Source organism: Anopheles merus, chromosome 3L, assembly GCF_017562075.2.
Source record: "Anopheles merus strain MAF chromosome 3L, AmerM5.1, whole genome shotgun sequence".
Taxonomy (NCBI): domain Eukaryota; kingdom Metazoa; phylum Arthropoda; class Insecta; order Diptera; family Culicidae; genus Anopheles; species Anopheles merus.
The window spans coordinates 6743158-6769838 of NC_054085.1; the positions used below are offsets into that span (position 1 = coordinate 6743158).

Genomic DNA, 26681 nt, shown 5'->3' on the forward strand with positions numbered 1-26681 from the left:
AATATGCCAGCGACGAAAGAAGCCTGAGCGACCGAGAGGAGGTGCTCCAACTTGGCAAGGCCTAATAGAGTGCATCTATCATCATACGAAGGAAGCGGAATAGAGTGATGACCCAGCGACCTACGAAATACGATCCTTGTAAAACGTCTCTGGATCCTCTCAATCCTTTGGAGCAGAGATAGTTGGACAGGAGACCAGATGACACAGGCATATTCTAGTACGGAACGGACCCAACAACAATAAAGGGACTTAAGACAAAAAGGATCACGAATTTCAGTGGACATGCGACAAATATAACCAAGACTTTTGTTGGCCTTGTTGATGACATAGTCCGTGTGCTCCTTGAAAGAAAGACTCGGGTCAAAGAAGACGCCAAGATCCTTAAACAAGGACGCACGGGGAATAGGGGCATCACAGACACTATAAGCATGAGTTATACTTGTAGAGGATCGGAAGAAAGACAAGACAGAACATTTTTCAGGACACAGGACTAAACCGTTAGAAGCACACCATGTAGAGAATTTACAGAGCCAGGATAGAAGGACTAGACAATCAGCTGTAGAAGATTTCTTCTTCTTTCTTCTTTGGCTCAACAACCGATGTCGGTCAAGGCCTGCCTGTACCCTCTTGTGGGCTTGGCTTTCAGTGACTGATTGATTCCCCCCCATAGCAAGATAGTCAGTCCTACGTATGGCGGCGCGGTCTATTTGGGGATTGAACCCATGACGGGCATGTTGTTAAGTCGTACGAGTTGACGACTGTACTACGAGACCGGCTAGCTGTAGAAGATACAGGAAGAAAAATTTTATCGTCATCCGCATATAGCAAGAAGCCGTTAGGAGGAAGGATCGAAGTACAGTCATTGAGGAAGAGAATGAACAGTAAGGGAATAAGGACACTACCTTGAGGGACACCCGAAGAACTAAGAAAACATTCAGAGAAAGAGCCACAGATTTTAACTACATATGAACGATTCTCAAGATAGGAGTTGAACCACGGCAATATAGAGCCACCGAAACCTAGTTTTCGAAGCTTAGCAACAAGTAATGATAGAGGTATACTGTCAAATGCCGCTTTGAAATCGGTATAGATAGTGTCTACTTGCTTACCACTAGACAGGTAATGATATAGAGAAGACAAAAAACACATTAGGTTAGTGGACACTGAGCGATTGGGCATAAAGCCGTGTTGTTCCGTAGAAATATAATTTTTTACCCAAGGCATTACAGATAAGTGGACAATTGACTCGAGAATTTTAGAACACGCACAAATAATAGAAATGCTTCTGTAGTTTGATGCTAGTGTGCGGTCACCTTTCCTATAAATGGGAACAAGCCAAGCTAGTTTCCATTGACTAGGAAAAATCCCTACACTAAGCGAGCGAGGAAAAAGACGAGTGAGAATAGGAGTGAGGGTATTGCCACATTTTTTCAAAACACAGGCAGGGATGCCATCGGGGCCTGGTGAAAATGAAGTTTTAAGTTTGGATAAAGCGGATTTTACTAGGCTTTCACTTACAACGACTGAATTACATGATATCACATCAGAGGGCGTGTAAGACAAGTCAACGTCCAAAGGAACCTTAAAAGAACTGGGATCGACAAATACACTAGAGAAATGTTTGGCAAACAGGTTACATATATCAGGATTGGACGTAGCAGAGGACAGATCAAGAAACAGGGTGGATGGAAGGCTAGCAGAGCCACGCCGAGAGTTCGCAAAACGAAAGAATGACCCAGGATCAATAGTGGGGCGCATTTGAAGACGCCGGACGTAGCGACGATACAAATGGCGATTAAGAAGACGATAAGCCTTATCCGCATATTTATATACACAAAGATTGTGTAAAGTATTATTTAAACGGTTGGCGCGTTGAGCGCAGTTTTTGTCCAATTTTAATAGACGTAAAGCTCTGTTCGACCACTTAGGGTTAGGAGCGGGTTTGAGGAGAGGACAGCAGGAAGGGAAGGCGGAAGTGATTACATTAGTAAACGCTGCTACAGCTTGATTTATGTCACAGTCAGCATCAATAAAGGACCAATCGGTATCGGCTAATATACGATGAAGCTTTTGGTAGTCCAGTTTCCTAAAATTGAACATACGAGCCGTAGGTATTCGTTGAGAGGATGCAGGGCGAGAGTGCGTAAGGAGCACGCTTGTCTCAAGAGCAGGATGATGTTTACCTAGCGCGACGAGTGGAACAGGTGAAGCTATGACGGGGGAGCATCGCTCCAAGAAGGCAGCATTAGCAAATAGAAGGTCCAATTGTCTTCCGCGTATATTTTTTATGCCAGATAATTGCAGCAAACCGTTTACCGACATTCCATCAAGCAGAGAAACATTTTCACGAGATACGTCAGAGGGAATGAAGTGATTAACGCACGATGCCGACGGTTGCCAGGAGAGTGATGGTGAATTAAAATCACCAAGTAACACCATAAGATCATTTGATTTAAGTTTTCCAGCAACGAAACTAACACTCTCATGCAAATCGTCAAGGACTTCTTCCGAAGAACACAGATCGGGTGGGATGTAAACGGCGCCGATATAGATTGCAAGGTTTTGAAGCTTAACAATTGTCCAAACAGACTCCAGCGAGTGGAACGGCAGTGAAAAAGTTGACGTGTTCAGCATAGAAGAGCAGGCAATGAGTACACCACCACCACGACAACGGTTACTGTTGAGAGAATTTCGGTCGCAACGATAGATGACATACGCATCCTCCGAGATAAGAGAGGACGTAATTAAGCCATCGAGCCATGTTTCAGTTAACACTAACACATCCATATCAAGCTCAGATAGTGAGAGGCGTAACTCGTCTAGTTTCGTGCACAATCCTCTTACGTTTTGATAGTAGATGTTTAGTCGATCGATCGAAGGGATGAGAGAGCGAGATGCGCCAGAAGTGCCCTCGCTGCAAGTTATTAACGGCGGAAGAGAGTCGGACGGATTGTGTGTAATAGATACAGGGTTAGCTTCCATTAATTCGGATAAAGTCGGTAGTTCATGAGAATCTTCAGCCGGATCAGCCGGTTTACGCTTGCTGAAAGTACTGCGTATAAGGCAAGCTCATAGGACCATGCTCGGGCGAAATAGTGAAATCAGCGTTTCGCAGTTGTGTCGTGTGGTTGATAGAAGGTGGCGATGAAGGATGATCCGATTCACGAGTAATAGGCGCAGAAGGTGCAAGGGATGCTGCAGTAGTGGGTCGCCAAACATTGACGGAGCGGGGATCAAGGTCGATGAACTCCTTAAAAGAGATCCCGCGAGGCCAGGTTGAAGTAGCCAAAGCAATAGCCCGGTGCGAATCCGGTACACCAATTTGAAAAGATACGTAGGAGAGCGTAGAAAGATCCCGGTCGCGTCGTACAAGGCTATTTACCAAGATGTCGTCTGTCCCTATGTTAGAACAGGCCATTTCACGGATCGCGTCAATCGGAGTATCAGGTGCAATACGGGAGAAAAGACCCAAGTAAGGGGTGGGCGTTCAGGAACGGTCGTAATATTATTGTAGGACAACCCTGTATCCGATGAAAGCATAGCGCGTGTAACGGTATTGGTAGGCGATGGGTCGGGAGAGCGATCCATCAATCGACGTTTAGAAGGATTCTCACGAGCAGCATGATGGGAGAGCTTAGAGGCCGCAACTGGAATCGTGGTCGATGAGTGCGTAGCAGGAATCGCAGAATGGTGAGCACTCGATGTAGTAGTATGCGTGGCAAGATGAGAATTCAGCTTGTTCATTAGTGAGTTGAAGCAAGTGAGAAGCTCACGGTGCATGAGATCAAGCTCCTTGATGCCATGCTTAACTTCATCAAGCGTTGTGAGTACCCGTCCGCCAAAATGAGTGTATTTTTTGAGTGATTTGAGTACCGTCCCCCGTTAGCAGTTACTCTTGGAGGAATGAGTTACACCCTCGCGCGAGCCCTCCCCCTCCCCACCCGGGATGTACGGTGAGCTCTGCAGTTCTCAATGTGTTCGTGTTCTTTCCAGTCATGCTGCCAACACATCCAAAGATATTTGTTTCTTTCGTTTCTCGTTTTCTTTCATGCATAGACACGATCGCAAATACGCACTTATTCAAACAACAAACACAAACACGGTCATTTTTTATTTCATTAAACACTTTATTGAAACATAAAGTACACTTCCACAAGACATTTAGAATCTATCATACTCACGAATGGCGTCATACTGTAAAGTACCGGGTCGATCCAGGCTGCGGGAAACTTGTCGACAATCTGCGTTGCCTCTGTTCAGCAAATTCTTACCTGTTGATCCACGCACTGCATGTGCGTCTGTGCACACTGTTCGTACACTTCACACTTCATCAAAACACACCAGCGCACGAGACTTTGAACGAAATGCGCATCAGCGCACAAACACTGCGCGCGGTACTTAAAACAAAACGCGCACAACCATCTCCGACAAAGCGTCGCGCTGTACTGGTGGTTTTGTACGCGTAGGAGGGGGAACACACGGAGCGATGGTTCGATGCTGAAGTGTAAGCGAGACAACACGATGTGACGAGCAGCTTCAAGTTTGTTGAGCTCGCTGAAAGAAGACACACACACATTCACAGACGGCTCGTCAAAGCACGATATTCGTATTGGTGTTAGTGAAGCGCGTGTGTAAAACAGAATGCGAACTCTCATCGCAGCGCGCTCACCTTGCTTCCTCAAGCTTCCTCATACCCCTCGGCCTGAATCACTCAAAATTTGGGGTCTCATTGTTTGCGTGGTAGTGGAGCCTGAGAGTAGTTGCGTTCCATTGAGTGAGGAGCAGTAAATGAGTCGATGATATCTTTCACGGAACGAATTGACGATGCTGACTCCTGTTTCATCAAAGCTATCTCGTTTCTAAAACAATCCAGTGAAGAGGAAAGTTCAAGTCGCAAGCCAGCTGATGTCGCCTGCACAGAACGTGAGGTATCGCGGAAATCGGACTGCAACGATTCCAACAGGTAGGCAGCGTCACGAGAAAGGCCGTGCGAGAAGCGTAAAGTGTCAACGGCCCGCAAACGCTGAGCACAATCCGCGCAAGCCCAGAATAAATTTTGTGACTTCCTAAAATCACGCAGGAGCGGGGTTGAAAGTCCAATGCACTTATCGTGGTAGTAGTGTTCACATAGACCGAAGCACGGAATTGGATCGTTGCTAATAGCACCTTCACATTTCTTACAGATCACAGTCGCAATCGCAAAAAAGCGCAAAGTTCGGCTGCACAGTAAGGGGTCACAATAACCGCAGGAGGAGTGCAATGTTTATATTTTGAACAGTACAATTCACAGGTGCCGCAAAAATTTGTGATACGTGAACGCGCGAGAGCAAATTAACCGAAATAAAAAAGTTCAAGCACTTAATCACCAAGAAAATTGCGTTAAAAATTAACTTGGAAATAGCAGAGTGAGAAAGCACAACCAGCCGCTATGAAGGTATTCCATATGGGCTTCTTCATTTGGTCCACCAACCACAATGTCGTCCAAATAAACAGCAACGCTACCCAGACCTGCCAGCATAACCTCCATCGGCTGCTGAAAAGCACCCGGTGCTGTTTTCACCCCTGGGGGTAATCTGTTGTACGCGTAAAAACCTCTATGTGTATTAACAGTGTTGGATTTTGAGATAGGCAGAACACACCCGCGAGTTAGGCAAAGAATTAACAACGCCTATGCATAGGCAACACGCATTACATGTATTTTCCCATTAGACAGAATTCCCATTTAGACCAGTCAATCCCAAAGAATCCAGTTGGAATATAGCCAACTTAACAGGATTTAAACAGGAAAATGTATGTATCGCTAACGGAGCACGTCGGCTCCTGATAAGAACCCCCCAGAAATCACCAATAAATCTAGTTAGAATTCCAGTATTAATTACTAAGTTCTCTCTTCAACTTTTTGTTGAGCATTGCTCTTTTAGAGAAATTCGATTTTCTATAAGAGTGGCAAGACCGCGGTAGGAAATTCCGTAGTTAGTGAAGCGGAGTTTTCCTTCGAGGTGCCAGCCTTTTTAAAGGCTTTTGCTCGGGAGTTCTGCTCCCACGAAATACAGTCCACACGACGGAGTAGGCCGTAGCAACCTACATTTTGGTCCTTCGAACCGGATTACGCAACCAGAAGCGTTCATCCTCGGTAATCGGACGGATTGCATCTTCGGCAACAAGGGTTGCATCTTCGACGGACAACCGGGCGGGTTGATTTCATCCTTGACGGGCACCCAGGCGGGTTGGTCCCATCCTCGACGGACACCCAGGCAGGTTGGTCCTACTTTAAGTACATCAAAGACAACAGCGATCATCGTCAATACGTGGAGATTAGACTTGCCAAATGTCAGTCTCACGTGCACCTCCTGTAGAAGAAGAAGACCAGCAAATCATCGAAGAGCAGGAAGGCATCGAAATGGCACAAACCAATGGTCAAGAAAGACGTGAAGCGTCGCAGCCAAACTCTTCAAAGTACATCCAAAGTCTACGCGCCAAACACAAAGGCTTATTCCGCAAGCTGGCAAACATAAACACCGAACAGAAAGACGATAGCATATCTCAAGTCCAACGAGGTATGCTGGAAGAACTGAAAGCGGTGCAGAGCCATGTCATGGATTTAATCCTCGAAGAATTGCCAGATGACGTAGACGAAGATTTGGCAAAAGACGAAGCATTCCACTCACTATATGCTTCTAAGGCAGCAAGGTTGGTCGTAATCGACAAAAAGCCATCGTCAGCTACAACACCTCCTGAAGTTGCATCATCATCGGTCTCCATTCAGCATCATCTCAACATCCCAATGCCGACTTTTGATGGTCTATACGAACACTGGCCAACGTTCAAGGCCATGTTCTTAGACATCATGAAGCGGACTAATGACTCGGATGCAGTAAAACTTCACCATCTCAACAAAGCGCTGCAAGGGAAAGCAGCTGGCATCCTGAACACGTCCATTCTGAATGGCAACAACTTCCAGGCGGCTTGGGACGTCTTGGAGAGGCGTTTTGAGAATCCTCGGCTGATTGTCGACAAGCACATCGCAGGATTGCTTCAGCTGAAGCATGCACCCCGAGAATCTGCAAAGGACCTGCGGAAGCTAGCGGAGACGTGCAAGAGTCATGTGGATGGCTTAGTGTTTATGAAGCAGACTATCGACAGTACCAGCAACCTCATCATCACACATCTTCTCAGCTCATGTATGGACGCTGACACAAGGAAAGCATGGGAGAGTTTGTTGGAACATGGAGAGTTTCCGGATCTCTTCAAAACTCTCGATTTCATCAATCGTCAATGTGAGGTGCTCGAAAGCTGCACGCCAGAGACGTCACGGAAATCAACAAGCACCAAAGCTTTCACCTCCACCACAGCTGCCAATCCATCGTGTGTTCTGTGCCAGCAGCATCATACTCTTCAGAACTGTCCAACCTTCATCGCGATGTCCGTAGTGCAGAGGAAAAGTAAAGTACAGTCATTGAAACGCTGTTTCAATTGCCTCAGCGCTGGACACCCGGTTTCGCAGTGCCGATCGAAATGGACGTGCCGTATCTGCAAGAAACGTCATCATCATCTACTTCATGGGGAGCAGCTTCCAGCAGCACCATCTCTTCAGCCTCCAGACGCCGCTGCAACATCTCATCAGCTTCCAGTCGATGCAGCTCAACCAACATTCATCGGGGCATCGATGACTTCATTGACGACAGCAGTGCCATCCACAGTGCTATTGTCAACAGTAGTGCTCAACATCACCGATCGTGCCGGAGTTAGCCATCCAGCAAGAGCTCTCTTGGATAGCGGAGCTCAATCCAACTTCATCACCGGCAGATTGGCACAGTTCCTGGAATTGCCGCGGAAGCTAATCAATCTTCCGCTATCAGGTATTGGTGGCAGTACAAGATCGAATGTGCGACATTCCATCGAAACCACCATCCATTCTCGATGCTCGAGCTATACTGCATCATTGGAGTTGCTTGTGCTACCGAAGCTGTCAGCCATTGGAAGATACCTGAAACCTGCATCTTGGCTGATCCATCCTTCAATCGGCCAGGAACCATTGACATCATCTTGGGAGCAACACACTTCTTCGAGATCCTGAGGACCGGACGACTCTCCCTGGGTGACAACATGCCAACCATTCAGGAAACTGAATTTGGTTGGGTAGTCAGTGGCAGTGCTACCATCACCGAATCCATGTCTCCAGTAATGTGTGCGGTGGCAACACACACGAACGAGTTGGACAACCTGATGAAGCAGTTTTTCGCCATCGAAGACCTGAGCAACACACCGAGCTGGAGCATCGAAGAACGAGCCTGTGAGGATCACTACACTGCAACCACCACACGAGAAGAGGATGGCAGGTACATGGTTCAGCTTCCACGCAAGCCAGAAATGATTGGCAAGCTGGGCGATTCAAAGACTATTGCACTTCGACGGTTCCTAGCGATAGAACGTCGACTTCAACGAGAACCCGACACCCAACGTGCCTATGTGGACTTCATGGAAGAGTACCTTCGCTTAGGCCATATGAGCAAGGTGGCAGCTTCTTCAAAGAACGATGAATCGTTTTATCTACCACATCATCCGGTCTTCAAGACCGACAGCACCACGACGAAGTGTCGAGTGGTGTTTGACGCATCGAGCAAATCTTCAACGGGTGTGTCTTTGAACGACACACTAACCGACAATTCGGACCGACAATTCAACAAGATGCCACTTCTATTTTGCTGCGGTTCCGAACTCAACCAGTCGCCCTTACCGCTGACGTCACCAAAATGTACCGGCAGGTTTGGATTCATCCAAAGGACCGATCACTGCAACGCATCATTTGGCGAAGTTCACCCAACGATCCGATTCAGGAGTACGAGCTCAACACGGTAACATATGGGACAGCATCCGCTCCATTCCTGGCAGTGCGTTCGTTGCAACAAATCGTAGCGGACCATGGAGGAGAGTTTCCAGTCGCCGCAGAACGTTCCTGTGACTTCTACGTAGATGACTTCGTTTCCGGCGGGCTATCATCTGAAGCGGCGCAGATGCTGCAGCTGCAAACTGAGCAACTCTACGCTAGTGCAGGATTCGAGCTGCGGAAGTGGGCGTCCAGCGACCCATCAGTACTTCAGAACGTGAACCAGGAGAAATTAGCATCCAGCTTTTATGCTACCAGTGGATCGAAGGGACTTCTCGCCACCCTCGGTTTGATTTGGGACCCAGCATCTGACACGTTGCAGTTTAAAATCAACACCCCATACGTGATTGGGGCAATCACCAAGAGAAAGGTGCTATCGTGCATCGCCAGGATCTATGATCCTTTGGGCATCGTCGATCCCGTAAAAGCCATGGCCAAGCAGTTCCTCCAACGCATCTGGACCCTACAAACGGAGCAGCAACAGCCCTGGGGCTGGGATGACGAGTTGCCACATCATCTACAAGGAGAATGGATCAACTTCCACAACCAGTTGATACATTTACAAAATCTACACATTCCTCGTGTAGCCATCAGGCCCGATTCGACATCAAGCCAGTTCCATTTTTTCTGCGATGCATCGGAAAAGGGATATGGCGCATGCTGCTACATCAGAAGCCGAGATGACAAAGGGAACATCACGATGCAACTGTACGCGTCGAAAACTAAGGTGACACCGATAAATAGCAAACACTCCATTGCTCGACTGGAATTGTGCGCTGCACAATTGGCCAGCTTGCTATATGATCGGGTCAGATTAGCGGTCAAGCTCTCGTCTCCTGCAACTTTCTGGACGGATTCCATGACCGTAGTTCATTGGTTACGAGCATCGCCAAATTGCTGGAAACCATTCGTCGCCAATCGCGTCTCCCAAGTGCAACACTTGACCCAAGGAAGTGTTTGGCGGCACATCCCCGGAGTCGACAATCCAGCGGACTTAGCATCGCGTGGTTGCTTGAGCAAGGACCTTCTAGACAATCCGCTATGGTGGCAGGGTCCTTCCTGGATTTGTCTACCCGAGGACCAGTGGCCTGAATCACCATTACCATCATCATGTGAAGCAGCAGCAGCAGAGCAGCGAGTCACCACAGTAGCTTGTCCAGTTACAGAAAAACCACCACATCGCATCTTTACGCTATACTCATCATTCTCCAGGCTTCGAAGGATTGTGGCATATTGGGTGCAATACTTCAACAGGCGCTTCAAGCGTCGACAGTACGCGGGTATTGGACTTACAACCCAAGACCTACGGGAGGCTGAGGAAGTATTGTGTCGGCTGGCACAGCAGGACCAATTTGAGCATGAAATAAAGGCTCTTCAACATAACAAGCCGATACCTTCATCATCAAAGCTGAAATGGCTGCATCCGCAGCTAGGAGCAAACGGCATCATTCGCGTTGGAGGACGTCTATCCAATGCACCTCTACTAGAAGACACCAAGCATCCGATTTTGGTTCCCAACAACCATCCACTGGCGGAGTTATTAATGGACCACTTTCACAAAACTCGACTCCATGCGGGGCCACAACTGATGCTGAGCAACAGTCGCCAACGATATTGGATCATTGGTGGCAGGAACATAGCCCGACGTGTATATCATCACTGCATCACCTGTTTCCGAGCGAAACCTTCATCTTCAGAGACGCTAATGGCAGATCTACCATCAAGCAGAGTGACACCTCGTCGACCCTTTTCAATCACTGGGATTGATTATTGTGGTCCAGTATTCGTCAAGGGACCACATCGAAGGGCCGCTGCTACAAAGGCTTATGTAGCAATATTCGTTTGCTTCATAACACGAGCTATTCACATTGAGCTCGTGTCGGATCTCACCACAGAGGCGTTTTTATCAGCATTACGCCGTTTCGTCGCTCGTCGCGGACTTCCCGAGGAGTTGCATTCGGACAATGCAACGAACTTCAAAGGAGCCAACAATCAGCTGAATGAGCTGTACAGACTTCTGCGAACACCTGAACACCAACAAGGCATGCAGAGTTGGACGCTGGAAAGGCAGATCATCTGGAAATTTATACCAACACGCGCGCCTCATTTTGGCGGGATTTGGGAGGCAGCTGTGCGCTCGATGAAGCACCACCTGGTTCGAGTTCTGGGAAACACCACTCTATCTTTTGAAGATATGACGACGTAATTGGCTGAGATCGAGTGTTGCTTGAATTCTCGTCCTCTCACCCCGATGACGGAGGATCCATCTGACGCAACAGCCCTTACCCCAGGCCATTTTTTGGTTGGGTCACATCTGCAGCAGGTTCCAGACGCCGAAACGACGACCGTTCCTGAAAACAGACTTACTCACTGGCGCCTCATACAACAGCTAAAACGCCACTTTTGGACAAGATGGTCCAGGGAATACCTTCAACAGCTTCAGCCGCGTTCGAAATGGATAAGCGAAGGACAAGAGATTAAACCAGGTACGTTAGTATTGATCAAAGAGGACAATGTGCCACCAACGACATGGCCATTGGCACGCGTTACGGAAGTCCATCCAGGAAAAGATGGAAAGATTAGGGTAGCAACGTTGCGCACAAGTACAAAAATGAACATCACTAGGCCACTAGTTAGGTTGTGTGTTTTGCCTATCAATTAGAAATTATTAAAATTGTTCAATTTTAAGGTGGCAGAATGTTGGATTTTGAGATAGGCAGAACACACCCGCGAGTTAGGCAAAGAATTAACAACGCCTATGCATAGGCAACACGCATTACATGTATTTTCCCATTAGACAGAATTCCCATTTAGACCAGTTCAATCCCAAAGAATCCAGTTGGAATATAGCCAACTTAACAGGATTTAAACAGGAAAATGTATGTATCGCTAACGGAGCACGTCGGCTCCTGATAAGAACCCCCCAGAAATCACCAATAAATCTAGTTAGAATTCCAGTATTAATTACTAAGTTCTCTCTTCAACTTTTTGTTGAGCATTGCTCTTTTAGAGAAATTCGATTTTCTATAAGAGTGGCAAGACCGCGGTAGGAAATTCCGTAGTTAGTGAAGCGGAGTTTTCCTTCGAGGTGCCAGCCTTTTTAAAGGCTTTTGCTCGGGAGTTCTGCTCCCACGAAATACAGTCCACACGACGGAGTAGGCCGTAGCAACCTACATTTTGGTCCTTCGAACCGGATTACGCAACCAGAAGCGTTCATCCTCGGTAATCGGACGGATTGCATCTTCGGCAACAAGGGTTGCATCTTCGACGGACAACCGGGCGGGTTGATTTCATCCTTGACGGGCACCCAGGCGGGTTGGTCCCATCCTCGACGGACACCCAGGCAGGTTGGTCCTACTTCAAGTACATCAAAGACAACAGCGATCATCGTCAATACGTGGAGATTAGACTTGCCAAATGTCAGTCTCACGTGCACCTCCTGTAGAAGAAGAAGACCAGCAAATCATCGAAGAGCAGGAAGGCATCGAAATGGCACAAACCAATGGTCAAGAAAGACGTGAAGCGTCGCAGCCAAACTCTTCAAAGTACATCCAAAGTCTACGCGCCAAACACAAAGGCTTATTCCGCAAGCTGGCAAACATAAACACCGAACAGAAAGACGATAGCATATCTCAAGTCCAACGAGGTATGCTGGAAGAACTGAAAGCGGTGCAGAGCCATGTCATGGATTTAATCCTCGAAGAATTGCCAGATGACGTAGACGAAGATTTGGCAAAAGACGAAGCATTCCACTCACTATATGCTTCTAAGGCAGCAAGGTTGGTCGTAATCGACAAAAAGCCATCGTCAGCTACAACACCTCCTGAAGTTGCATCATCATCGGTCTCCATTCAGCATCATCTCAACATCCCAATGCCGACTTTTGATGGTCTATACGAACACTGGCCAACGTTCAAGGCCATGTTCTTAGACATCATGAAGCGGACTAATGACTCGGATGCAGTAAAACTTCACCATCTCAACAAAGCGCTGCAAGGGAAAGCAGCTGGCATCCTGAACACGTCCATTCTGAATGGCAACAACTTCCAGGCGGCTTGGGACGTCTTGGAGAGGCGTTTTGAGAATCCTCGGCTGATTGTCGACAAGCACATCGCAGGATTGCTTCAGCTGAAGCATGCACCCCGAGAATCTGCAAAGGACCTGCGGAAGCTAGCGGAGACGTGCAAGAGTCATGTGGATGGCTTAGTGTTTATGAAGCAGACTATCGACAGTACCAGCAACCTCATCATCACACATCTTCTCAGCTCATGTATGGACGCTGACACAAGGAAAGCATGGGAGAGTTTGTTGGAACATGGAGAGTTTCCGGATCTCTTCAAAACTCTCGATTTCATCAATCGTCAATGTGAGGTGCTCGAAAGCTGCACGCCAGAGACGTCACGGAAATCAACAAGCACCAAAGCTTTCACCTCCACCACAGCTGCCAATCCATCGTGTGTTCTGTGCCAGCAGCATCATACTCTTCAGAACTGTCCAACCTTCATCGCGATGTCCGTAGTGCAGAGGAAAAGTAAAGTACAGTCATTGAAACGCTGTTTCAATTGCCTCAGCGCTGGACACCCGGTTTCGCAGTGCCGATCGAAATGGACGTGCCGTATCTGCAAGAAACGTCATCATCATCTACTTCATGGGGAGCAGCTTCCAGCAGCACCATCTCTTCAGCCTCCAGACGCCGCTGCAACATCTCATCAGCTTCCAGTCGATGCAGCTCAACCAACATTCATCGGGGCATCGATGACTTCATTGACGACAGCAGTGCCATCCACAGTGCTATTGTCAACAGTAGTGCTCAACATCACCGATCGTGCCGGAGTTAGCCATCCAGCAAGAGCTCTCTTGGATAGCGGAGCTCAATCCAACTTCATCACCGGCAGATTGGCACAGTTCCTGGAATTGCCGCGGAAGCTAATCAATCTTCCGCTATCAGGTATTGGTGGCAGTACAAGATCGAATGTGCGACATTCCATCGAAACCACCATCCATTCTCGATGCTCGAGCTATACTGCATCATTGGAGTTGCTTGTGCTACCGAAGCTGTCAGCCATTGGAAGATACCTGAAACCTGCATCTTGGCTGATCCATCCTTCAATCGGCCAGGAACCATTGACATCATCTTGGGAGCAACACACTTCTTCGAGATCCTGAGGACCGGACGACTCTCCCTGGGTGACAACATGCCAACCATTCAGGAAACTGAATTTGGTTGGGTAGTCAGTGGCAGTGCTACCATCACCGAATCCATGTCTCCAGTAATGTGTGCGGTGGCAACACACACGAACGAGTTGGACAACCTGATGAAGCAGTTTTTCGCCATCGAAGACCTGAGCAACACACCGAGCTGGAGCATCGAAGAACGAGCCTGTGAGGATCACTACACTGCAACCACCACACGAGAAGAGGATGGCAGGTACATGGTTCAGCTTCCACGCAAGCCAGAAATGATTGGCAAGCTGGGCGATTCAAAGACTATTGCACTTCGACGGTTCCTAGCGATAGAACGTCGACTTCAACGAGAACCCGACACCCAACGTGCCTATGTGGACTTCATGGAAGAGTACCTTCGCTTAGGCCATATGAGCAAGGTGGCAGCTTCTTCAAAGAACGATGAATCGTTTTATCTACCACATCATCCGGTCTTCAAGACCGACAGCACCACGACGAAGTGTCGAGTGGTGTTTGACGCATCGAGCAAATCTTCAACGGGTGTGTCTTTGAACGACACACTAACCGACAATTCGGACCGACAATTCAACAAGATGCCACTTCTATTTTGCTGCGGTTCCGAACTCAACCAGTCGCCCTTACCGCTGACGTCACCAAAATGTACCGGCAGGTTTGGATTCATCCAAAGGACCGATCACTGCAACGCATCATTTGGCGAAGTTCACCCAACGATCCGATTCAGGAGTACGAGCTCAACACGGTAACATATGGGACAGCATCCGCTCCATTCCTGGCAGTGCGTTCGTTGCAACAAATCGTAGCGGACCATGGAGGAGAGTTTCCAGTCGCCGCAGAACGTTCCTGTGACTTCTACGTAGATGACTTCGTTTCCGGCGGGCAATCATCTGAAGCGGCGCAGATGCTGCAGCTGCAAACTGAGCAACTCTACGCTAGTGCAGGATTCGAGCTGCGGAAGTGGGCGTCCAGCGACCCATCAGTACTTCAGAACGTGAACCAGGAGAAATTAGCATCCAGCTTTTATGCTACCAGTGGATCGAAGGGACTTCTCGCCACCCTCGGTTTGATTTGGGACCCAGCATCTGACACGTTGCAGTTTAAAATCAACACCCCATACGTGATTGGGGCAATCACCAAGAGAAAGGTGCTATCGTGCATCGCCAGGATCTATGATCCTTTGGGCATCGTCGATCCCGTAAAAGCCATGGCCAAGCAGTTCCTCCAACGCATCTGGACCCTACAAACGGAGCAGCAACAGCCCTGGGGATGGGATGACGAGTTGCCACATCATCTACAAGGAGAATGGATCAACTTCCACAACCAGTTGATACATTTACAAAATCTACACATTCCTCGTGTAGCCATCAGGCCCGATTCGACATCAAGCCAGTTCCATTTTTTCTGCGATGCATCGGAAAAGGGATATGGCGCATGCTGCTACATCAGAAGCCGAGATGACAAAGGGAACATCACGATGCAACTGTACGCGTCGAAAACTAAGGTGACACCGATAAATAGCAAACACTCCATTGCTCGACTGGAATTGTGCGCTGCACAATTGGCCAGCTTGCTATATGATCGGGTCAGATTAGCGGTCAAGCTCTCGTCTCCTGCAACTTTCTGGACGGATTCCATGACCGTAGTTCATTGGTTACGAGCATCGCCAAATTGCTGGAAACCATTCGTCGCCAATCGCGTCTCCCAAGTGCAACACTTGACCCAAGGAAGTGTTTGGCGGCACATCCCCGGAGTCGACAATCCAGCGGACTTAGCATCGCGTGGTTGCTTGAGCAAGGACCTTCTAGACAATCCGCTATGGTGGCAGGGTCCTTCCTGGATTTGTCTACCCGAGGACCAGTGGCCTGAATCACCATTACCATCATCATGTGAAGCAGCAGCAGCAGAGCAGCGAGTCACCACAGTAGCTTGTCCAGTTACAGAAAAACCACCACATCGCATCTTTACGCTATACTCATCATTCTCCAGGCTTCGAAGGATTGTGGCATATTGGGTGCAATACTTCAACAGGCGCTTCAAGCGTCGACAGTACGCGGGTATTGGACTTACAACCCAAGACCTACGGGAGGCTGAGGAAGTATTGTGTCGGCTGGCACAGCAGGACCAATTTGAGCATGAAATAAAGGCTCTTCAACATAACAAGCCGATACCTTCATCATCAAAGCTGAAATGGCTGCATCCGCAGCTAGGAGCAAACGGCATCATTCGCGTTGGAGGACGTCTATCCAATGCACCTCTACTAGAAGACACCAAGCATCCGATTTTGGTTCCCAACAACCATCCACTGGCGGAGTTATTAATGGACCACTTTCACAAAACTCGACTCCATGCGGGGCCACAACTGATGCTGAGCAACAGTCGCCAACGATATTGGATCATTGGTGGCAGGAACATAGCCCGACGTGTATATCATCACTGCATCACCTGTTTCCGAGCGAAACCTTCATCTTCAGAGACGCTAATGGCAGATCTACCATCAAGCAGAGTGACACCTCGTCGACCCTTTTCAATCACTGGGATTGATTATTGTGGTCCAGTATTCGTCAAGGGACCACATCGAAGGGCCGCTGCTACAAAGGCTTATGTAGCAATATTCGTTTGCTTCATAACACGAGCTATTCACATTGAGCTCGTGTCGGATCTCACCACAGAGGCGTTTTTATCAGCATTACGCCGTTTCGTCGCTCGTCGCGGACTTCCCGAGGAGTTGCATTCGGACAATGCAACGAACTTCAAAGGAGCCAACAATCAGCTGAATGAGCTGTACAGACTTCTGCGAACACCTGAACACCAACAAGGCATGCAGAGTTGGACGCTGGAAAGGCAGATCATCTGGAAATTTATACCAACACGCGCGCCTCATTTTGGCGGGATTTGGGAGGCAGCTGTGCGCTCGATGAAGCACCACCTGGTTCGAGTTCTGGGAAACACCACTCTATCTTTTGAAGATATGACGACGTAATTGGCTGAGATCGAGTGTTGCTTGAATTCTCGTCCTCTCACCCCGATGACGGAGGATCCATCTGACGCAACAGCCCTTACCCCAGGCCATTTTTTGGTTGGGTCACATCTGCAGCAGGTTCCAGACGCCGAAACGACGACCGTTCCTGAAAACAGACTTACTCACTGGCGCCTCATACAACAGCTAAAACGCCACTTTTGGACAAGATGGTCCAGGGAATACCTTCAACAGCTTCAGCCGCGTTCGAAATGGATAAGCGAAGGACAAGAGATTAAACCAGGTACGTTAGTATTGATCAAAGAGGACAATGTGCCACCAACGACATGGCCATTGGCACGCGTTACGGAAGTCCATCCAGGAAAAGATGGAAAGATTAGGGTAGCAACGTTGCGCACAAGTACAAAAATGAACATCACTAGGCCACTAGTTAGGTTGTGTGTTTTGCCTATCAATTAGAAATTATTAAAATTGTTCAATTTTAAGGTGGCAGAATGTTGGATTTTGAGATAGGCAGAACACACCCGCGAGTTAGGCAAAGAATTAACAACGCCTATGCATAGGCAACACGCATTACATGTATTTTCCCATTAGACAGAATTCCCATTTAGACCAGTTCAATCCCAAAGAATCCAGTTGGAATATAGCCAACTTAACAGGATTTAAACAGGAAAATGTATGTATCGCTAACGGAGCACGTCGGCTCCTGATAAGAACCCCCCAGAAATCACCAATAAATCTAGTTAGAATTCCAGTATTAATTACTAAGTTCTCTCTTCAACTTTTTGATGAGCATTGCTCTTTTAGAGAAATTCGATTTTCTATAAGAGTGGCAAGACCGCGGTAGGAAATTCCGTAGTTAGTGAAGCGGAGTTTTCCTTCGAGGTGCCAGCCTTTTTAAAGGCTTTTGCTCGGGAGTTCTGCTCCCACGAAATACAGTCCACACGACGGAGTAGGCCGTAGCAACCTACAAACAGTAAGCAGTTTCCGGCAAAGTTCCTCGACCTCTACTTGAAGGAAAGCATCCAAAAGGTCTATCTGGCTAAAAACCATACAGGTGGCCAGACTTGCAAAAATATCTTGAGGAAGAGGAAGCGGGTATTGGTGAGGTTGCAGCATATCGTTCAAGCCCGTCGAGTAGTCTCCGCACACTCGTATAGTTCCGTTTGACTTATGCTCAACAACAATTGGCGTCGCCCATTCCGAATAATCCACTTTATTCCATCGTTTTCCAGCCGTTCAAGCTCCTTATCCACCGCTTGAAACATCGCATAGGCTATAGGCCGCTTCAGACGAAAAACACGCGTTGCACCTTCTTTCAGCTCCAACTGAATTTTCGCCTTAGTGCAGCAACCTAGCTTGCCGGAAAAAAAGTTTTGGGACTCCTTCTGTAATATTGCACTGCACGGTTCATCGAAACCAATGCGATTACAAACTGACGTCAGCGGCACATCCCAAAGGTTGAATATATCCATAGAATCTTTCCCAAAAAGTGCCAAATCTGCCGTAGTCACTCGAATCACGCAACTCATGCATTGTTCCGCTACGATCATGGAACCAGCAAATTCGCCTACGATGTGCAACAAATCACCAGATGCAGTTCTCGCTTTAACCATTGAAGGTTTCAATACAGGTTTTCCAACATGATGCCACAGTCTACGCCAAATAATCGTTATATCAGCGCCTGTATCAAGCATCATTTCCAACGGTGTGCCATTGATGACAACTCTGACGCATCCACGTCCACTCCTGACCGTATTAACCGTCACGCTTCTTACATTGCGATTTTGCCTCATTCTGTTCGTCCACCGAGACGCTGCATTGCAAAATCCTTCCTTATGTCCAAACTTAAAACACTTGCTGCATTTATGATGCTTAAATGTGCATTTTATAGCCCAGTGACCTTCGCCGCATAAAAAACATTGCACTCTGCTCTGCTTTTCCGGACTTTGGTGTAGCTTCCGACTACCTTGCCACTTTCCCTTAGTGCTTCGACACTTTTCTTGGCCAATCATTTGGACTCTACTTTCACCCGCAAGCAAGGTTGTATCTCTTTTGAGGTTCGTTAGTTTTTCACACAGCTCCGTTAGTTGTGCCAGAGTAATATCCTTCTTTTCTTCCATACGGCTCAGCAATTTTATGCGCACATCGGCATCCTGCTCATCTTTCAGGCCACACACGAAAATCAAACACTTCTGTGTCTCTATGCTGAGCCCGGCTAGTTCCGCTTCTTCGGTAGCCTTATTTATCCGGCACGAAAACGTAACGTAATCCTCAGTGCTCGTTTTTTGCATTTGATAGCACTTATATCGCTTGCTGACGCACAATTCTTTCAATCCAAACAGCGCGCGCAGTTTCACTACTGTTTCCTCGAAACAAAAATCGCTTGCTTTCTGTGGCAATATACATATAACTGTTGTACCGCTCATGTTCTGCCACTCCAAGATTCCGCAACAACAATCGCACCTTGGTATCATCTGGCAGTTGAGCAGCATCCTTCTCAAAAAGGCCCTCGAACCGCCTATACCACGCAGCAAAGGTAACATTTTCCTCAGGATCGTACAGAAACTCCGTCACTTGTTTCGCCAATGATTCGACTAAAAACTCCGGCCCGTTCGGCTCACGCACGTTCATCGCCGACATCATCCGGGTTAAAAAACTTTCCTGCTGCTTCATAAATGCTTCCTGCTGTTGGTGTAGGATGCACTACTGCTGCTTGAACATTTCATGTATATAAGCGGTATTCGGATCAGGGACGCTGCTTTGCCGGTGGCTTTCATGGCTGCTCCGCGATGGCTGTTGGTCACTGTTGAGGTCATCTGTGTTCAGCATCGTGTATCTTCTAACGTGGTTTTGTGTATCTACGTAGTGAAGTGAGCCCACTGTACCCACTAGTGAAGTGAGCTTGGCTTTCAGTGACTTTTTATTACCATAGCAGGATAGTCAGTCCTACGTATGGGGGCACGGTCTATTCGGGACTTGAACCCATGACGGGCATGTTGTTAAGTCGTACGAGTTAACGACTGTGCCACCAGACCGGCCCACAGTAAAGTATTAGTACAATTTAAATAAACAACACGATATATAAAAAGCGGTAAGGAAGCGATACTGTCTCGTCGACGGTCGGTACAGAAGAGTGCGATTCTCCGTTCGCTCTCCACCATCCCGGTGCACACGTCATCAAGGTGACCAGCAACTGTCACCTATGAGTGGCACATATTTCATGGTAAACATAGGCTCCCAACAGCTCTATTTCATCATAATTGCATATACGTGTCATATGTCCTTGTTGTTCGTATTCATACACGAATCTTTTGTACTCCTGGGCCAGATTGCTGTCGCCCTTCATTCTTCGTTCCATGCTTATAAAGCACTTCAAAGCTGTTTCCTTAGATTTTCCAAGCATTTACTCAAAATTTGGTACCTTTGGTAGTCGAAAGATATGTCTATGATCAACCTCTGAATACCTTGTAATTTCGCTATAGATTTTGTTGCATTCAACCTCATCTTCATGTAAGACAAATGATTGTCGCTTTTGGAAAGTCGTGTCATGGTAATCATGAATATCAAGATCAAAAAGTAGTTTTTACAGCCGCTTACTTCGAATATCATAAAAAAATGTCGACATTTCACAACATTGGTTATGATAAATTTACGAAAAGTAAAAATTAGGATTAAACAATAAGGTCGGGGGACACTGTCCGTACTCGCTAGTGTAATTTCGATTTTCACTGGTGGCGGCTGGTGGAAGCTTTTTTTGGTCCTCGAAGAAATGGTCATGCCGAATCTCAAAATTTAGTAGTTTTTCCATCGTTTTTTGTCATGAAAATGGATATAATGCGTACAGGACATGCACGCATCTACCTTTTACAAAACTTTTTTTCCTCAGATTTAAGTAAAAAAAATAAAAAATAAACTTATTTTTTGGAGCAGCTCCAAATTGTTTGGCAAAACGCTTCGGTCAGCCGCCACCAGATGCACTAGTGAAAATCGAAATTATACTTGCGAGTATGGACAGTGTCCCCCGGCCTATAAGAATTTTTAGTATTTCACTTCAAAATTTTAATTCCGTCATATTGCCGGGTTCCGTAAACACAATGTTAAATAAAAGCTGCTAGTCATGGCTAGTCAACACCAAACACGATAGATGTATCTCTTTTTTATTATTATTATTATTATTTATTTATTTAAATTTGTTGGCCTCTAGGGTTTTACAAATGTGTTCTTATAATCTAGGGAAACATGAGGGATGAGGATTCACGAAGACGGGAGCGGAATTGGGAAACTGGGACGTTGAAGTCGAATAGGAGATATGAATCGTTGAAGGCAGAAAGAGCGCGCAAGAAAGGGTCATTCTGGCCATGACGAGTTTGGCGGGAAATATAAGGAGCGGGGGTCGGTCACGAAGACGACGTGAGGGGGCATAGATAGGAATCGAGGATAGGAGGGCGGGAACATCCAAGTCATTGGAAAGGAGGCAGGCAATGAAATATGACTGGATGTGATAAATGCGCGTTCTTAATGTCTCTAGCCCGAGCAAACGGCATCGGATAGGATACGAAGGAATTCGATCCGATCGTCCAAGAAAACGACGGATAGCGACACGAGTGAATTTCCGCTGGATTCGTTCGATCCTATCGACCAGTGTTAGGCCGGCAGGCCACCAAACTACCGACGCATTTTCAAGTATCGGGCGGACCCAACAGCAGTACAGGGACTTTAAACACATAGGATCAGTGATCTCAGAGGACATACGAATAATGAGACCGAGCATTTTATTGGCCTTATTAAGGGTGATTTCGATGTGTTCTTGGAACGAGAGTTTCTCGTCGATCCACACTCCAAGGTCCCTTGTGACAGTAACTCTGTTAAGTACAGTGTCACAAAGAACGTAATCGTGCTCGATCTTATTGGACGAGCGGCCATATGAAATCACACAACATTTATCCGGAGACAGACTAAGACCGTTAGAGTTACACCAAACATTAAAACAATCTATGTAATCCTGTAGACGCGCACAATCAGTTAACGAGGTCACTGGTAGGAAAATTTTGATGTCGTCAGCGTAAAGCAAACAACCATCAGGAGGAAGAACATTAACACAATCGTTGATAAACAGTATGAAAAGTAGGGGACTAAGTACGCTGCCTTGGGGTACCCCAGAAGAGGCAATAAAAGGCTCGGAAAAACTATTTTCGACTCTGACCTTATAAGATCTACCGTAAAGGTAAGATTTAAGCCAGGATAGAAGGGGATCACCAATTCCGAGTTTCTCGAGCTTAGAAAGTAAACAAGCTAGCGATATAGAGTCAAAAGCTGCTTTAAAGTCGGTATATATAGTATCCACTTGAGAGCCACGCTCCATGTTGTTAAAGATCGAGGATACAAGGCACATTAGGTTAGTAGAGGTTGAACGTTTTGGCATGAATCCGTGTTGATATTCTGAAATTACACTTGTAACACACGAACGAATAGACGAATGAACAATTGACTCAAACACTTTGCAAGACGAACACAATATGGACACACCCCTATAGTTAGCACATGAAAAACGGTCGCCCTTTTTGTGGATTGGAATGAGCCAGGCTTTTTTCCACAGTGACGGAAAATAGCCATCCTGTATTGATCGATTGTATAATCGGCAAAGTAGAGGAGCGAAAAATGTAGAACATTTCTTTAATAATGCTGATGGTATCCCATCAGGACCGGGGGAAAAAGATAGTTTGAGTTTGGATAGGGCAACCAACACAGAATCAACATGAATTGAGACATTATTACACGAAATCACATTCGACGGTGTATGAACAAGACAATCAGAAACATTAACTGGACTGCTGCTGGGGTCAACGAAAACACTAGAAAAATGTTTGGCAAAAAGTTTACTCGAGTCTTCGGGAGAAGAAGCGGACTCATTATTAAGGGATAGGTTGGAAGGGATGCCATTCTGTTTCTGACGCGATTTACAGAAACGCCAGAAAGACCGCGGGTTCGATCTAAATTGGACTTGCAGCCGTGCTACAAATGATGAGTAACACCATCGATTGTAGGAGCGGTATGCATTTGTAGCGTAATTATGGATACGTAAGGTGTAATTATTGCGGTTATTGAGAAAAATTCGGCGGGAACGACGTGCCTCAGCTCTCAGCGATCTGAGCGTCCTATTCGACCACAGGGGGTAAGGTGGGGGTTTGAGACGAGGACAACATATAGGGAATGTGGAAGTAAAGTAGGGGACTAAGTACGCTGCCTTGGGGTACCCCAGACAGTATTGAAGACAGTAACTGCATCGTCCATGCTGCCCGCATCTTCGATAAAAGACCAGTCGACATTTGATAATGTCTCGATGAAGTGGGCGTGGTTCATTCTTTTAAAATTGAATCTGCATGCCGGTGTGGATCGATGGGAATGGTGTTGCGGCGGCGTGATGGTTGAACTTGAAGAGACAGGAACGGATAATTCAAGTGCCGGGTGGTGTCGATCCAATGGGAGTAAAGGTGCAACGGAAGGGCTTATGCAGGAAACAATATCGGTAGTTGCAGCATTGGCGAAAACTAAATCAAGTTGACGACCCAATCCGTTTTTTACATCGGATAGTTGATGAAGCCCATTGAACACCATACCGTCTATGAGAGCGACATTACTCGACGATGAACGGCAAGGATATAGGTGTCTCGATGAAGGGTGGGGGAATTCCCAAGCGAGTGACGGCGTGTTGAAATCACCGAATAATATTAGTAAGTCGGTAGCGCGCATTCTTTCGCAAATCGCGCTAATATCGTCATGCATAGCGTCGAATACTGTTGATGATGAGCTTCGGTCCGGAGGAATGTATATAACACCGACATACAGTGAACGGTGGCTGAGTCTGATGCATACCCAAAGCGATTCGAGCGAAGCGTTGGTGTGAGTGAGTACCGAACACGATAGATTAGCCGAACATGCTATTAAAACGCCTCCTCCGCGAGAGTGAGAACTATTCTCTGGGTTACGATCACAGCGAAAAATCTGATAGGAGTCGTCGGTGATGAGCGATGATGGTATTGAGTCGTCTAACCATGTCTCGGTGAGCACCCATACATCGAAATCAGAGTTAGATACGGTGAGCCGGAGATCGTTTAATTTTGTGCGTAAACCTCGGACGTTTTGATAATAGAAAAACAGATCGGTTTTGGTTGTTGAATGGGAAGCTGAATCTGCTGTGGTGTTTAAATTGGTGTGCTGCAGCTGTGGTGCTGCTCTGGTGTTTACATTTGTTCTGGTGCTATTGTTTGCGTATTGTGTGATTGTGCTATTGTGGATGGTGCTATTGTTTGTGTCAACGGATGGTGTATTGTTGTGTTCAAAGGTTGGAGAGGTGCAGGCTCCTGGATCGTTGAAGGTGGGTCTCGAGGTGCTGGTCGCCAAAAATTTGGGGCTGTAGTGTTGCGTTGGTCGATGAATTCACGGTAGATGATTCCTTTGTGCCATGTAGATGCGGACAGAGCCTTGCCCTTAAGGTCAAGCGACATCCCGACTTTAAATGAGATGAAAGTCAATGTGCTTGCCTCTCTGCCGTTTGGTAACAGCTTATAGATGATGACGTCGTCAGTGTCCAGTTGAGTAGTTACCATTTCACGCATTTCCTCGTCAGTAACCGATGGGGCTATACGCGTAATGTATAGCCAGAATCTGGGACCGTTTGGGACGTTCCATGGAACGGTCAACACAACACGAGACGAAGGTGTAACGGGGGCTATACCAGTGTTTAAAACAGCAGCAGGGTTCGCATCAGGTGGCGTGAAGTCTACAAGCCTAAGTTTAGGCGCGTTGCGTTGGGGTGCGTTACGGGAGGTCCAGTCGACATCGCCTGGGCGCGAGCTTAGTGGTGTGGTGGTAGTGGTGATATTTTCAGTGCTCGGAATATTCAGAGTAGTGTTGGTTGCATACGTGTTTTGCGTTTTCATAGATGTGTGAGTATCGAACATGGATAATACATCCTTGCGAATGGTATCCAAAGCGGCAGAAACACGAAAGTCAAATTCACTTAGCAGTTCCGATTTTAGGTCCATGAGTGTAATTGACAACTCTTCCAAGAAGGCACCTTTCCCACGGCGGCGAGCATCCATGCAACTAGGACACAACCAGAGCGAATGGGAATCAACCCGCTTCAACTCCAGTACTGCAGCTTCACTAATATCCAGGCACGTAAGATGGTATGAAGACTTACAGTAACCATCACACTTATATGCATCGATATCGTTTACAGGAGCAGAGCAGGATGGACACACTTCCGACATAGTTGGTAACACACTAATACAGGCTCACTCGATCCGACGATAAGCAGCAACAAAAATCGCAAGCAGTGGCAAATTTTTGAACGGATGCAAACACAAAATACACAGGACACCGATTGTTATGAGATGCTGCCAATGGTCGTAGAGCACTACGGTCCATTCACCAACTGAAGTGCAAAATACTTTGGCTGAGCACTACGTAGAAGCAATCGTAAACAGACAAACAAACGGAGCACGATCGAAGCACAAGCACAAGCGCAAGCACCACTGATGATAACTCTTTATTTATTTATTACAATTTTCGATACAGATCAATTTCATTAGATACCAGTTTGGTCGCGAATAAAACTGCGAATGCTAGGCGCTACAATCTTAGTAAATAATGATAGCATATTGGAACAACCGCCACGTGAGACAATTCCCGAAAGTTTGCCATCGCACACCAACGCCGTTCCTTCATCGCCTTTGCACAAATCCACTCCATAACAGTACCTGATACAGCTTAATCTAATACGACAAAACGTAACATTTACTATCACTATAAAAATCAATGGAACCAACGAAATTTCTGTTTATAGGTGTACTTACTTATGCGCATTGGGCATAAATACCCAGAATCCGATGCAGATACTCTGCGAGACTATGTTCATGCTGGCGTAACGCAATTCGTTTGAATCCGAATATGCGCTAGTGTTCGTTTGACCCCATCCAACCACATAGCATCGAGTACCGGCTGGTACTTCGGATGTGTGAATGGCAATCGGAGCTATATTAGAGTTACCTTGGAAGGCATTCGTTGGTACAGTTAGAACGGACACATCAGAATCGGATGGATAAAAAGTTAAACCGTCATAGTTTGGATGAATGGCTATTTTAATCACCGAGATTAAAATTCCTCCAGACCGCATGTATGTGCTACCTGCGTATATATTCACCTGAAATATTGACTCGGTAAATCGATGTTTACAAATCCAATGGTACTTTATGACTCACATATGAAGGATAATCCTTAAACTCAAACACACATTTGGCGGCAGTTAAGGCATGCGAATGAGTGATTATGCTGGCACCACAGGAATGGTAACCGTAAACGCGTAGACTAACAGCAAATCTGTACCTTTCGATCTTCACTCCGATGCATTAATAATGCGTCCAGATTGTACCGCTCCCTTAGCTTCTAGTTTGGCAACATCGTTTCTCCGCACCTCACATTGAGCTCCTGCTTGTAATACGATCTCATTGCTGCAGAGCAGCCCCAAAAGCACTAGACTTATCACTTGCGCCATCGCTTAGTTTGTACAGCTATGGCAATGCTATACATGTCCCAAAGTATTTAAAACCA

At 46.8% G+C, this 26681-nt stretch overlaps 3 protein-coding genes across 3 annotated transcripts; 2 read left to right on the forward strand and 1 right to left on the reverse strand.

Moving 5' to 3' along the window:
- Positions 1-6304: 6304 nt before the first annotated feature.
- On the forward strand, positions 6305-14053 carry LOC121598884. Its single transcript, XM_041926236.1, has 2 exons — positions 6305-7682; positions 13551-14053. Exons 1-2 carry the CDS (start codon positions 6329-6331, stop codon positions 14051-14053), a joined length of 1857 nt encoding a protein of 618 aa, XP_041782170.1. The 5' UTR covers positions 6305-6328.
- Positions 14054-14082: 29 nt separating this feature from the next.
- LOC121598885 lies at positions 14083-17069 on the forward strand. Its single transcript, XM_041926237.1, has 2 exons — positions 14083-14611; positions 14704-17069. The coding sequence occupies exons 1-2, from the start codon at positions 14083-14085 to the stop codon at positions 17067-17069; spliced, it is 2895 nt and encodes a 964-aa protein (XP_041782171.1).
- An 8590-nt stretch (positions 17070-25659) lies between these two features.
- On the reverse strand, positions 25660-26470 carry LOC121598891 (trypsin-1-like). Its single transcript, XM_041926247.1, has 3 exons — positions 26333-26470; positions 25928-26274; positions 25660-25846 (listed from the first exon to the last, which is right to left on the reverse strand). The coding sequence occupies exons 2-3, from the start codon at positions 26245-26247 to the stop codon at positions 25660-25662; spliced, it is 507 nt and encodes a 168-aa protein (XP_041782181.1). The 5' UTR covers positions 26248-26274; positions 26333-26470.
- Between the last annotated feature and the right edge of the window lie 211 nt (positions 26471-26681).

What these genes read in the sequence shown, in the direction of transcription:
- LOC121598884 (XM_041926236.1), top strand. Translation starts at nt 6,329, where the DNA reads ATGTCAGTCTCACGTGCACCTCCTGTAGAAGAAGAAGACCAGCAAATC. An exon ending in ATCGATGACTTCATTGACGA is followed by an intron (nt 7,683 to 13,550) that starts CAGCAGTGCCAT and finishes GGGAGCAGCTTC; the next exon opens with CAGCAGCACCATCTCTTCAG.
- LOC121598885 (XM_041926237.1), top strand. Translation starts at nt 14,083, where the DNA reads ATGCCAACCATTCAGGAAACTGAATTTGGTTGGGTAGTCAGTGGCAGT. An exon ending in ATCGAGCAAATCTTCAACGG is followed by an intron (nt 14,612 to 14,703) that starts GTGTGTCTTTGA and finishes GAACTCAACCAG; the next exon opens with TCGCCCTTACCGCTGACGTC.
- LOC121598891 (XM_041926247.1), bottom strand. Translation starts at nt 26,247, where the DNA reads ATGCGGTCTGGAGGAATTTTAATCTCGGTGATTAAAATAGCCATTCAT. An exon ending in TTTATGCCCAATGCGCATAA is followed by an intron (nt 25,847 to 25,927) that starts GTAAGTACACCT and finishes TTGTCGTATTAG; the next exon opens with ATTAAGCTGTATCAGGTACT.